The 13,737-nt window shown below is 47.7% G+C and overlaps 1 protein-coding gene across 2 annotated transcripts; it reads right to left on the bottom strand.

The window, feature by feature from the left end:
* Positions 1–2,217: 2,217 nt before the first annotated feature.
* On the bottom strand, positions 2,218–8,463 carry LOC100272957 (uncharacterized). 2 transcript variants are annotated; one of them, XM_020553151.2, is made up of 5 exons: positions 8,356–8,463; positions 5,389–8,128; positions 3,982–5,265; positions 3,582–3,902; positions 2,218–2,746 (listed from the first exon to the last, which is right to left on the bottom strand). In XM_020553151.2, exons 2-3 carry the CDS (start codon positions 8,123–8,125, stop codon positions 4,886–4,888), a joined length of 3,117 nt encoding a protein of 1,038 aa, XP_020408740.1. In that variant the 5' UTR covers positions 8,126–8,128; positions 8,356–8,463; the 3' UTR covers positions 2,218–2,746; positions 3,582–3,902; positions 3,982–4,885. The 2 variants fall into 2 exon arrangements, with proteins under 2 accessions (XP_020408740.1, XP_008681408.1); XM_008683186.3 differs by having other exon boundaries at positions 3,574–3,902.
* Between the last annotated feature and the right edge of the window lie 5,274 nt (positions 8,464–13,737).

Here is a 13,737-nt window from a genome sequence, read left to right on the forward strand (position 1 = left end):
TAAGCCCTGCACCAGGCCGCGGACCGTCCGCCCCTGTGTAGAGAGCACTGCCGTCGGTTCTTGTTTAGTGATTGGCGCCCCAAAAAGGCACCAACACGGTGCGCGCCACGTCAGCTATCCGTTAGGGTTTGGAGTAGTTGATCGTTGGCGTCTTCTGTCGTCTTCAAGCGGCACCGGACATGTTCGGTGACCTCTGACTAAGCTGCTCTGACTTCTGTCGTGCACTGTTCGTCACTGTTCACTTTTGCAGTCGACCGTTGACGCGCAGATAGTCGTTGCTCCGTTGGCTTACCAGACATGTCCGGTGCACACCGAACAGTCCGGTGAATTATAGCGAAGCGCGCCTGGCGAATTCCCGAGAGTGGCAGGTTCGTTTGTGCCTGGGCCTAGTGCAACAGACAATTTCTGCTACGCCACTTGGCAGCACACTCTCATGTCTTGCTCCAAATTTGATTGTGTCTCCAACTGAATTTCTTTCTTGTTTTGTGTTGAACTTTATGCACCTGAGATGAATGGTATCTAGTCAAACTAGTTAGTCCACATGGTTTGTGTTGGACGTCAACCACCAAAATATTTTATAGGAAATGATTTGGTCCATTTCCCTTTCAGTTCCTTTACCGAGCGTCTATGTATGCTGAGTGTTCGGCTCTCGGCAAAGGAGGTCTATGCTGAGTGTGTTTGTTCGTCGTGGCACTTAGCAAAGCTTATTTTGTCGAGTGTATGATAAATTGCTCTCGGCAAAGCGTCTGGCACTCGGCAAAGAGCCTGTTTCCTGTAGTGGTGGATGTATAGCTGATTTGAATCTGATCAGATGGGCCAGACTAGATGGATTAGCACGAGATGCGAATATTATGGTCCAGCACGGGCACGACACAACATGGCATGATAGTAACTCTATCCGGGTCAATCCAAGGCACGTCATAGGATATGTTTGGACCTGCGAATAAGCTCATCGGGCAACACACGCACGATCTATTTAATTCTATCATATTTAGCCCAATGCCAAGTATACATAACCCATTGTGCCGCCTGCTCTCGCGCTGCTTCCCTCGCCAGCCTGAGCTCTTCGTCGGTGTTGTCGTCGATAGAAGCAGAGTTGCCGGCTCTACTGCCACGCAGAGCCTCGAGCTCTTCTGCCGCCGCACGTGTAGCATCCGCCGCCTCCGCTGCTTCTACTTTCGCTCTCGCTGCCGCCAGTTCCACCGCCGCAAGCCGTGCTGCCCTCGCCGCTGTCGCTGCAGTCGCTGCTGCTGCTCGCTCGCGTTCTTGTGCCGCGACGACCTTGGCCTCCTACTGGCGCCGCGCACTCGAAGTGACCGAGCGTAGGGACATGGTGGGCTAGTGAGGGGTCGCTGCGTGTGATGAGTCTGTCTCAGACGAAAGGCTGCTCGTCTGAGCAGGAGAGGACGGAACAGTTGGAGCTCTTGCTGCCGACTGAGCATGGGGAGAGGCGCGGGAAAGAGATGAGTAAGAGATGTTTAGGCTGCAAGATAGTTTGGCTCCGATAACAATTGTAAGCAGCGGGACTCTAACTCTCATCGAGAGAATAACACTACGAGTTGGGGCAATTTTCTTTTATTTCTCACACACTACTCAAATGTCGTACCCATCTAAGGGTTGGGGACACATATTTATAGTCCTAGAGGCTGCACTACCACACTACACAACAGATGTTATTCTCTAGATGCTAAAAAAGACTAAAAAGGACAGTCAAAAAGCTCTTTCTATCCTCTAGATGCTATCCCTTCAGTTCTGCAGCACGCTTTCACAGATGCTGAAGACTTATTCGATGAATGGCAGCCTCAAATATTAATACATAATATAATTAAGTCACCACCAAATCATATATTACAGTCCATTAGATAGTAAAAGTAATGGCAGCTATACATGTCCAAATGGGCGTGCCGGGCTAACCCGGCCCGGGCACGATTAGGCCCGGCACGAATAGTGCCCGGGCTGGCCCGGCACGCAGACAGTAACGGGTCGTGCCGTGCCTGCCCACGGGCCGGACTTAGAGCCCAAGCACGGCACGGGGACCCTCTAAACGGGCCGTGCCGGGCTTCCAGCCCGGTGGGCTTACACGTGCCGTGCCGCCCATTAGCCTAGATACCAGTAAAAATTAATTACACAAATTCACAATTACACACATAGATTCTGCCAGCAATTACAAGATCACAAATTCACAATTACACATTCACAATTCACAAGGCAAGATAAAAATTCACAATTACAAGATCACACATTCACAATTACACAAATTCACAATTACAAATTCACAATTCACAAGTACCAGCAAGCTAAAAATGAGAAGGCAAGATAAGTTGAATAATATTGGAGCTGTTAGTGCAATGCTGCCTCATTAAAAACCTTCCTAGGTAAAAACTCACACCTCGTGAGAAAACCCTAGGAAGGAAAAGAGTACAGCCAGCTCCTAATTGTTCAAGTGTTCATTAAGTTCATTACATCAGTAGAAAAGTAAAACATAGCAGACAGAAGTAAACTAAGAAGAGTCCAACCAACTCCTAAGACCTAAGTTGAGGGACCAGTTTCCACATCTTTGTCTTTCCCCCTCTTGTTTGAACTATCTTCAACATCAAGGTACATGTTCTCAAAGGTTGATTCGAGTTCCTTGGTCTCCTTCTCCACAGTATTCTGCATATGCTTATCTGCCAGCTCCCAATCCTTAATACAAGATAAGACCTCAACCATATCTGTTGTAAGTCGTCGTCGTCGCTCCTCAAGCACCCTGCCAGCAAGACTAAGATAAGGCTTCAAGCGCTTCAAACCAGATTTAACAATAAGATTAATAATGTGGCAAGCACATCTTTGATGCAAAAATATAGAGCTCAAACCATCACCATCATCTAAGTCAAGTATATCATTGCAGGCAAAGTCAAGGTAACCAGTAAACATAGGTTGAAGAAGAGACATAGCAGTTTTGTTTGAAGAAGCATTGTCCAAGGTAATTGCAAAAATTTTATTTACTATTCCATAATCATCTACTACCATAGAAATATGCTCAGCAATATTAGAACCAGTATGTGCAGACTCAATAGGCCTAAGACCCAGTAGTCGTTTTTCCAAACCCCAATTAGAATTCACATAATGGGCAACAACGCTAATATAATCTTCTTTGGCTTTACCAGACCAAATATCAGAAGTTAGTGCCACAGATGAAACTGAAGACTTCAAAGTTTCAATTAGTCCCTCCATTCGACCATTGTAATGTTTAATTAAATCTCTAGCAATTGTTTGCCTAGACGACTTAACAAATCTGGGGTTATGCGCACGGGTAATATACTCATGGAAAGCATCAGACTCAGCAAAACATAAAGGCAGATCCTCTCTAGCTATCAATCGACACATTTCAGTTCGTGCAACCAATGTAGAATACTCCCAACGTTGGACAGACCCATCAGGATTAAATTTAAGGACTGACTGAACTATGCCTGCTCGGTCATGTTCAATTTTAGCTTTACAATGTTCTTGGTGCCTAAGTAAGTGTCCAGTACCAGATGAAGATTTAGCAGACAAGGTACATTTGCAGTGTTTGCAAATAGCAGAGATCCTTACCTTCTTACCTTTGTCGTCGAGCCCAGTTACTTCCTCGAAGTCAGCCCAAACCCTAGATGTCGCTAGCCTCTTCCTCGGCCGGTTGTCACGGGCAGTGCTACCACCAGTGGCAGTGGGGCTCGAGGAGGCAGTCACAGGCGCCGCATCAACATCTACGGGATCAACATTGCTGCCAGTGGCAGTGCCAATCCCAAACAAGGCCAACTCATCCAAACGCTCGTTGTGATCCTCAAGCTCACGCTCCGCCGACTCGGCGTCCTGATCAAGATCCATGGAGATGGAGGGATACTTGACCGTCTCCTCAACGACGTCACCGGTTCCTCAACGACCTTCAAATCGTATAAATAAAATACAAAATATCAAAATCAAGAGCACAAAGGTAGTAGATCTAGGAAAATAGAACTTCACCTGAGTGGCCGGAGCACCGGAGTCGTCGACGAGGGGCAACCAGAGGAGCAGAGCTGATGTTGCTTGAGGTCAAGGAGGATTGGACGAGTGTAGGCAGAGCAGATTAGAACAAAGAAGCGAGACGGAGAGCCGGAGAGGCACGCACAGTCGCACAGAATCAGGGAGGCACAAACCCTAAACCCTAAGCGAAGAAGCGAGACGGAGAAGGCGAGAGGAAACAAGAGATCTAAGAACAAATCGGAAGAGCAAGAGCACCGAAAAGTCACCGACGACCACCACTCACCAGTTTAGGTTTAGGGTTAGGAGAAGCCGAGAAGTAGTCGAACTTACAGACAGGGGGCAGGGGCTATGTCGGCTCACCGGAGCAAGAGGAACACGACAGTCGACGGCCGACGAGCGCAAAGCACGGATCCACGGAGCCACTCCACGAAGGAGATCCAGAGAGGGCGAGTCCGCGAGTGTGACGGAGACGGAGAGGGCGAGGTCGCGAGGGCGAGAGAGGAGACGAAAATGTGGAAGACTGGAATGTGTGCGCGTGCGGGCGGTGCGGCGGACGGGGGAGTCGGGGAGGGATATTTTGATGTGAGCCGGGCTTGGAACGGGCCGTAAGTTTAAACGGGCCGTGCTCGGGCTCCGCCCGACGTGCCCCGACTCAGGCCCAACCACGGCCCGGGTGTCGTGCCGGGCCGGCCCGAGCCCGTCGCCTTCCGTGCCGTGCCGGGTACGGGTCGGGCCTAACCCGTGCCGTGCTTCGGGCTACCCGTTAGGCCCGACCCGTTTGGACATGTATAATGGCAGCTTAGCCGCGGCAGGAGGAACGCGGTCAAACACGGCTAAGACAACCACTCTGGTCCCTTTTTCTCGTAGCATGGTATCACACTATCACTATGCTGAAACATGTATTTTATTTCTTTTCTTTCGCTCCTTCATATGCCATCTGGGTTGCATGCAGTTTGTTGGCTACTTCTTTTATGCTGACCCTTTCACTTGGTGACGGGTGCGTGCATGAAAGAGCTACTTGTAGCAGGCACAGTAAACACTGGTAAGCTGCATTTTCTGGTTCCACCTTATCTCGGGAAAACTCCTTGCACTCCTCGCTGAGACGAGGATCGACGACGCGGGATATCTGATGCGGAAAGTTGCTGCTCACAAAGTTGACGATATCCAGCCCATCTTTGAAGGTAGGGTCTGTTGGTCGCTTGCCTGTCACCATCTCCAAAACAACTACACCAAAGCTGTAAACATCTCCAGAGGTAGACGCCAGGCGGACACCTCCCGCGTACTCTGTAGAGTAGGTTCACAACATATACAAGAATTTATAGTTTACTAGTTGTTTCTCGTAGAAAATGAAGGAAAATGTAAGTTTCCATGACGAAAGAATGTTAAACGGAAGCTATAGAAACATACCTGGAGCGATGTATCCTATAGTCCCTCTCACACCGACGGAACTAGTTGGGTCGTCTACCGCCGGCGGCGGTGCTGACTTGGAGTCAGCGTAAAACCTCGCGATGCCGAAATCTCCCAGAAGGGCGTTGAGGTCGTCGTCCAGGAGGATGTTGCTGGGCTTCAGGTCGCAATGAACAGTCGGCCTCCCGCACTCGTGGTGCAAATAGTCCAGCACATCGGCTACGTTGACGATGACGTTCACTCTCTGAGAGAAGCCTAGACGCTTCGGAGCTTTCCCGCCCCCCGCCGGCGGCGCCGCTCTAGGGTGCAACCACGTGTCCAGGCTCCCGTTAGGCATGAACTCGTAGAGCAAGGCCTTGAACATGCCGCCCCTGTTGTCGACCGCCGAGCACGCGGTTCTGATGGGCAGAAGGTTGCGATGCTGGATGCTCCTCAGCGCTTCGCACTCGGCCAAGAAGCTCCTCTCCGCGCCTGGCATCTCGAGGTCGAAGACCTTCACCGCCATCTCCTCCTCCATTCCGTGCTCCTTTAACCTGCATCTGTACACTGACCCGTAGCTTCCTCTGCCGACCAGGTTAGACTCCGAGAAGTCCTTCGTTGCTTGGGCGAGATCTTGGTAGGTGACCTTAGGGAACTGCTTGCCAAACGAAGGGAACGGCAAATGTTGCCGTCGTCGTCTCCTGGTCGTCTTCTCAATGAGCAAGAAGTATATCAGCAATGCAAGCGACATGAAGCCAAATACTGGGATCAAAACTTCTATCAGATAGTACTGTGTTTCCGCCCTCTTATTAGATCTAGTTCGGCACGAAGGCATATGGAGGGTCGTTGCTCCTCCGCACAGTCCCCGGTTGCCTTGGAGTGAAACAGCCGTGGCGTTTGCGAACACTCCGTCTCTCGGAACTTCTCCGGTGAAGTCATTGTAAGAGATATCTAGGCGTGTCAGGTACTGTAGGCCAGTGAGAGCTGCTGACGGGATGGGACCTGACAAATTGTTGTGCGAAAGATTCAGAGTGCTCAAGCTCTTCAAGTTGCCGAACGATACTGGGACGTTGCCCGTGAGGAGGTTCCTGTCCATCTCGACTGTCTGTAGCATTTGACACTGGCCTATGCTGTCAGGGATATCCCCTGTGAACGCGTTAGAGGAGAGAGATAGCTCAGTTAACTCCTGAAGCCTGCTAAAATCAAGCGGTATGGAGCCTTCCAAACTGTTGTAGGACAAAACACACGTCCTCATTCTTGGTGAAGTGAGGGCCTCGCCAGGTACGCTGCCTCGGAGATTATTATAGCTCAGATCCAGATACGCGAGCTGCTGAAGGTTACCGAAGCTCGCTGGTACGGAGCCCTGGAACCCGTTGTTCGCTAGCTTGAGCGCCAAGAGCTGTGTAAGGTTCCCAGCAGAAGGTGGGATGGGCCCAGTAAAACCGTTGCTCTCAAGATCTACGTACTGCAGGTTCTCCAGGTTTCCGAGCCATCCTCCAAGTACACCAGTAAACCTGTTGTGGCTTAGCCCAAGCGTCGTTAGGTTCCGCAGCTTGCCTATGCCTGGAGGGACTGTTCCTGACATGTTGTTGAAGCCCATACGCAGGACTTGAAGACCTGGGGCCAGGTTACCGATCGAATCTGGTAGCTCTCCCTGTAGATTATTGTTATCTAGTGAGAGTGAGTTCAGAAGGGCACAGTTTCCCAGGGCGGCCAAGAACCCCCAGCTCTGGTCGTCTCCCCGTGTTTCGAGGGCGTTTTCCTCGAGGTTGAGAGTTGAGAGCTTGGAGAGGTTGCCCAGAGAAGCTGGGATCGGGCCAGAGAAGCGGTTGGCTGAGATGTGTATAGATTGTAGCTCTGAAGCTCTGCCAATGGACGATGGTATCTGACCTTGGAGCTGGTTCCCGTTTAAGAAGAGAGATTGGAGGCTGACGAGCCAGTCCCCCATGTCAGACGGAAGGGTGTCGACCAGCATATTTGAACCCAAGTCCAGCGTTTGAAGAGACGACAGATTAAAAAGGGTCGATGGGATGCTACCTGACAGCAAATTGTTGTTTAGTTCCAGCACAGACATAGCTGACAGCTCCCCTACACCGTCCGGAATGCTCCCCGTCAGCTGATTTCCACCAAGGTACAGCACGTCCAGTCTGCTGGCGTTTCCGATCGACGGCGGGATGGTCCCGGTAAGGTTGTTCCCGGACAGGTCGAAATTCACTAGGTTCGAAAGGTAGCCTATATTTCGAGGAATTGAACCCGTAAGCGCGTTGGAATAGAGCCACAACCTTTCCAGGCTGGAGCAGTTTGTGAGTGCATCTGGAACGCTCCCCTCTAACGAGTTGGTGCTCAGATCAAGGACTTGGAGGCCGCGGATACTGTCGACAGCAGGTATCCGGCCGGAGAACCGGTTGTTGGACAGGTCGAGGACGCGGAGGGCGGTCAGGTTTCCGACGGAGCCGGCGATGGCGCCCGACAGCCCGCGGTCCGCGAGGCGGAGCTCCGTCACTCGCCCTGCTCCGTTGTTCTTGGGGTCGTCGGCGCACGTCACGCCCTTCCACTGGCAGAGACTGGTGCTCGCGTTCCAGCTGCTCAGCGCTCCCCCTGGATCGCTGGCGGCGCGCTTGAACTCGAGCAGCGCGAGCGCGTCCGTTTCCGCGCTGGTGTTGGTGTCCGGGGCTGCCGAGCAGCGGACGGTATTACAGACACAGCAAAGGAGCAGCGGTAGGAGGAGGGACGTTTGTTTAAGCATGTAGAGGTTCATGGCCTGTTTACAGAGAGGACATAAGGCCTGCGTTAGCGCCCTAAGCATACGTACGGTAGTTACGTACGACGTCCTCTGCAAACAATGGAGTCTGGAGGCAACAGGAGAACATGGCTGGTCCCAAGGTAAAACGCAACGCAACGCAACCTGGAGAGAGAGAGGGAGAGAGAGAGAGAGAGAGAGAGAGAGAGAGAGAGAGAGAGAGAGAGAGAGAGAGATAGAGAGATTACCTGAGCTCTACTCGGCCGGAGCCTCAGCAATAACGACGAGAGGAGCCTTGTTCTGGTTGCTCCCTCAGCGCGTGAAGTGTGAGCTGGATGCTCCGCTGGCTGAGGCCCCAGGGGACTTATTAAAGACAGCTTCACAGGGGCGTTAACGTCCATCCGCGTATTGGCGCTACCTGCGTAGGTTGACGGCTCTTGCAGCGAAGCGAAGACCCCGGTTCCGTCAAACTGACCTGTTACCGTCCACCTTTCAGCGTCCATCCCGTCCCGTCGCCCAGCGGCCAGCGCCGTCGTTGTTGGTTGAGCTGGACAGGATTGTCACGGCGTGTCTGGCCTCGAATGACAGAGTACTACTTCCTTCGCTCCAAACTAGATATACTACTACAAGTTTAACTAAATTTATTAAAAATATATATATTAACAGTATTTATATCTGTAGATAAAAATATCACACAAATATATTCAACGGTCTCTCTAATAAACAAATAATATAGTGCCATGAATACTAATATTTTTATATATAGTTGATTACAGTTAAAATATGCTTAAATTATGGTAAAACGAACAGTCTTTACTTGGTGTCAGACAGGGAATCTTGACCAGGAAACGGATGGAGACATTCTAAAGTGACGTGCGACGCGACCGGACTTGTGTGGTTTCGCTGCTAACAGATATTAGCTCTGCTCGTGGAAAGGGCGAATTTAGGCTACAGTACACTATTAAAATCCCGTGGCTCCGATGAACCTTTCCCGTTGCTGTTTATCAATTGTCTTAACCTATTTTGTTAGAGGTTGTTTGGTTTCTTTATTCACATCACACCTCTAAATTTTAGAGACTAAATTTTAGTCTCTAAAATTTCTATTTACGAGCTCTCATTTGGTCATGCTGCTTAGCGGTTTGGAGAAAGTTTAAGACGTCAGAACCAAACACGCAGTCTAATGACTCCAAGTCCCCGACGGAGCTCCGTGGCTAGATTCGGCGCTGGGATATCGTCTCCAGATCCGATTTGGTTCCTTGTGATGATCGGTCTTCCAAAAAGTTTCGCCTGTGGGCACCATTCCTTCACGGGCTACCATGGAACATGCATAAATTATTTGCCTGTCCAGTCAGCTTGTATCCGATGTGGACAATAATTGTCCGTACCATCGCTTTTGTGGGCCATGCTTCACACGACGATGAGTATTCTTCGGAACCGGAGAAATAAGATAACCCTCCGTTCGTTCTAATTTATGATTCGTTTTACTCTAAAAAAATATAATCCTCTTATCCAAAAAAATATCGTTTTACTCTAAATTTGATATACTTGTCTTATTAAAAATTATAATTATTATTAATTTTTACTGCGACATTATTTAGCATATAAAAACTTTAATCCAGTCAAATTTGATAAAAAAAAGTTTAAACAAATTATAAATTGCGACAGAGAGCGTATGCTTTTTTTATTAATTATTGCTAGTCCATGAGACAAAAACAAGAAAGCAAGACGTTTCCTTTTACGGATCTGTTTTTACTTGGAAATTTCCGTTCTATTTCACATTTTTTTTATTTAGCCATGCCCAAAGCTTAGACAAACTGTCCACCTAGCGCTTATGTTAATTGCATGTTGAATAGAGCAAGGCTAACAATAGATCCTAGTGTTTAGTTATTAGCAAAGTCGTAAGAATCATACCATATAATGACATTCTTTGTCTTTTATTTGCTTATGTCTTCATAAGCAACTTTTTTATTGTCACTTTTACTTGGGTCTCTCAAATGTTTTTCACATTCAATTATTGTATATATTCACCACACTGCATAGGCTATTGCTCAGCTTATTACTTGCATAAAACTCGACCTACAAGAGCAAGGCAGCCTTCGAGTATTTTTTTAGAATGATATATGGTGCACATGTGCTTAATTAGAATCATGATTTTTAAAATTAGATCTAACAACACTCGATTCTTTTAAAAACGCAACTCCCATATCTGGTTAATTGGTTTAGTTTGCAGAAAACACCTCATATCGTGTATCGTTAGATCTAATTTTAAATGTAAGGATTCTATATGTGCACTGAATAATCGACACTTTTTTTAACTTCGGTCTAAAATTCGCTATTACTGGGAGTCAAACTTGGAAACTATGGAATGCTATTCAGACCAGCTAACCAATATGAGGGATGTATGGGAGTTGTGGACACTTGACTTCTAAGAGGGATGAATTAGTCAATATATTTCTCTAACTAAGGCCTATAATTTATACTAGTCAAAACGTATAAAATAAATAAACTATCTTATATGTAATTATGATTTTGACTAATTAAGTGTTATTAATCTCTACTGCAAATACTTATGTAACTAGATTATGGACCTATCAACTAGCATAACAACTAGAGCTATATATTTGGATCGAGTCTGGTGGGCTGGTCCGAAGCACGAATAAAAGCACGACCCAAAATAGTTTTGGTCTAGACTGGCCAGGCCTGATGTATCAGGTCATGCTTCGACGAGGTCATAGCCCACGGGCGAACACAAGCACGATCCATTTATGCAGGCATGAAATAGCCCATCTAAAGATACGAAAAGACATATTTTCATTTGGTCATCCGCTCGCGTGCTCATATCCATATCTGTCATATAATTTTACCGGTTGGGTAACCCGTACCCATTAGGAAAGTCTTAAATTCGAATATATCAATCGCTCAAAATGTCAAACAAACAAACAAAAATACGTTCAACTTCAAATATAACAAACTATATGATTACATAAATTGATAGTTAAACAAATGATAGCTAGAGAATGATTTTATTTTAGTTGATGGGCTTTATTAGACAGTAATAGTGATATAGTGCGGGTATATTTTACCTATGGGTACAAGGGTGTCACACCCGGGTTTTAGGGGTCCAAAACTCGGGCGCGAACATAATCACCAGGTGTGCTGGGACCAAGTCTCACACATATGATGAATCATGGCACAGGATCGAATGTCACATCTTTACTACATAATAGGAATTCGGTACAAAATAAATAATTACATTATAAGGAGACAACGGTCCAGCAACCCAAAGTTGACTGGGAGACGGCGACCTAGACCTCTCACGAACACATCGCAGCATCCTCCATGCGCCTCATCCTGTGGTACCTGTTCTTGACCTGTGGGGGTGTGAGACAACAAGAGTGAGCTCACATACGTTCATCGCTCAATAAGTTGTGGGGAATAATGTGCATGAACTCGCCAAAAGTGGGAGCTCACGTGAAGTGTAAGGCTTACCAAAGAGGATGGTTAGAGCTGAGCATTGCTTTTAAAGTTGGTCAAAATTTTATTAGCAGTTACTAAGTAAATACCAACCCAATTAAGTAGTAGAACAAAAGTAACATCATCACCTGCGATGCAATGCATATGACAAATTGAATTTAGTTCCATAAATTAATCATCAGAGAGTCCTGAGCTGCTCATGACCGTGAGCTCGGCTAGTATACCAGTTTTACACTCTGCAGAGGTGGTACCCTTTACCCACAAGTCATGTTACTCATCTGCCAAGGGATCGCGACTTCCCATACACCTCTACCGAGGAGGCGAGGCAGGGTAACACTACGAGGCCTTTACAAAGTTCCACTAGCTTCAGAAAACCCGCTACAGTTTATAGGAAGCTCCAATGCAGGGTTCTTGCCTGACCGCCATCGCAGCAAAATCAACCAAGGACCTCCCTACACTGACCACTCCCCTACTGTCCTTGCCCCTTTCGGGTAAGGTAGTCCTCCACTAGCTTTCCTAATTAATCAGCCAAGGGTGTCCATAAACCCTTGTGGTGGCACGTGTTTCTCAAGTTAAGCTCTATGTTCCAATTAACATTTAATGATCTTGTCATGAACATAAATAAAATAACAACATAATTGGAACATAGATATGATAAATGATTATCCCAAAACCATGTAAAGCAATAGCAAACTACCCAAGTGCTTCAGGGGTAAACAAGGTAATGAGATAAACAATCTAGGGCAACCTATTGAGTCCCATCAAAATTAACCTATGCAGATCATTATGATTAATCAGAACATGAGTAGGTAAAAAGAAGTGATCAAGGGCACAACTTGCCTGGGACTTGAGATTCCAGGTACCAGGATGATCTTCAGGTGACACGTGTCCTCACTGCTAAACGTAGCAATACAGACAAACATGGTATATACAAAATTAACATCACACCAAACATAAGAATAAACTACGTAATAATAATCTACGCGTTGCTACGAGATCGTAGGAACAAGAATCACGAAATTCGGAGTTACGGTTATTAAGTTATGAATTTCCTAAGGTTTTATGTATTTGATACGAGATTAATTAAGAGATAAATTTTAATACCATTTTCATGTCAAAACAAAGATACAGGGTAATAAACAACATTATTATAGGATTATAGGAATTGGAATGGATTAATTTGGACTTCAAATGAATTTTCTAAGAATTAAATAAGTTTCTGCAATTAATTTTGTATTGAAAATCATTTCTAAAATGAATTCATCTGTCTCTAGTCCACGCACACTAATAAACGGAAATCCAGGGGCCTCAGCGCAAGTGTCACCAAGAAACAGAACCCAACTACGTGGACCGCGGGTTGAATCCGAGATGCTACGAGGGCTCTTACGCAAAACTCCCATGGCGAAGGGGTATCTAGCATCCAGGGCTGTTGGATCACCAACCGATGGTTAGGATTAGATCTTTACTGTAATGAAACGGTACGCCATAACGGCCGTAGGATCCGAAATGCACGGCCCAGATCAACACTCGAATCGTTATGCGCTCGTGTAATCCCGCACGTTGGCCGAAGATCCAACGATCCACGATCGCTATAGCCAAAACGCTTCTGCACATCTAATCGCCACCGTACGACATAAATCGGACGGCCAGAGGATCATCTTCCACCCCCGCGACCCAACTGCGGCGCGCAGTCCGCACGGTGGCGCCATAGTCGCGGTGCCCAGATCACGTGGCCCGCAACAACTAACTTGGATCTCGACGGTGCTACACGTAGCGGGGGTTGGGGTGAGTCCAGGGAGCAAGGTCTTACCGGTGATTTTACACGACAGCGAGCAGTCCACGGAACGAAGGTTGTTCCGCCCCAGATTTGAACTCCGGCGAGCACACACCTGACCCCCGGTCGCCAAACCACCACAGAGAGATCCCAGATACTATACTCAGGGCGCGACGGGGCATCCACACGACGTGATGACGACGCATTGGCGGATTAACGGCGGCTTCCGCTGCGCTCTCTCTCCCGCGGGTAACAGCGATGGCGGCGAGCTGGATGAGGTGAGAAGAAAAGGTCGCGGGGCCCGATTTATAGCCCGGGGGGTGCGCCGAAGTCGGGAGGGTAGTTCCTTCGGTTACGGACTTCGCCGGCCGAGCGCGCCGCG

This window comes from Zea mays, chromosome 5, assembly GCF_902167145.1.
Source record: "Zea mays cultivar B73 chromosome 5, Zm-B73-REFERENCE-NAM-5.0, whole genome shotgun sequence".
Classification (NCBI taxonomy): domain Eukaryota; kingdom Viridiplantae; phylum Streptophyta; class Magnoliopsida; order Poales; family Poaceae; genus Zea; species Zea mays.

Bases quoted from the DNA above. Each gene is read 5' to 3' on its own strand.
- LOC100272957 (XM_020553151.2), bottom strand. From the start codon at position 8,125: ATGAACCTCTACATGCTTAAACAAACGTCCCTCCTCCTACCGCTGCTC. The intron at 5,266-5,388 runs GTATGTTTCTAT...CCTACTCTACAG, and splicing joins TATAGGATACATCGCTCCAG to AGTACGCGGGAGGTGTCCGC.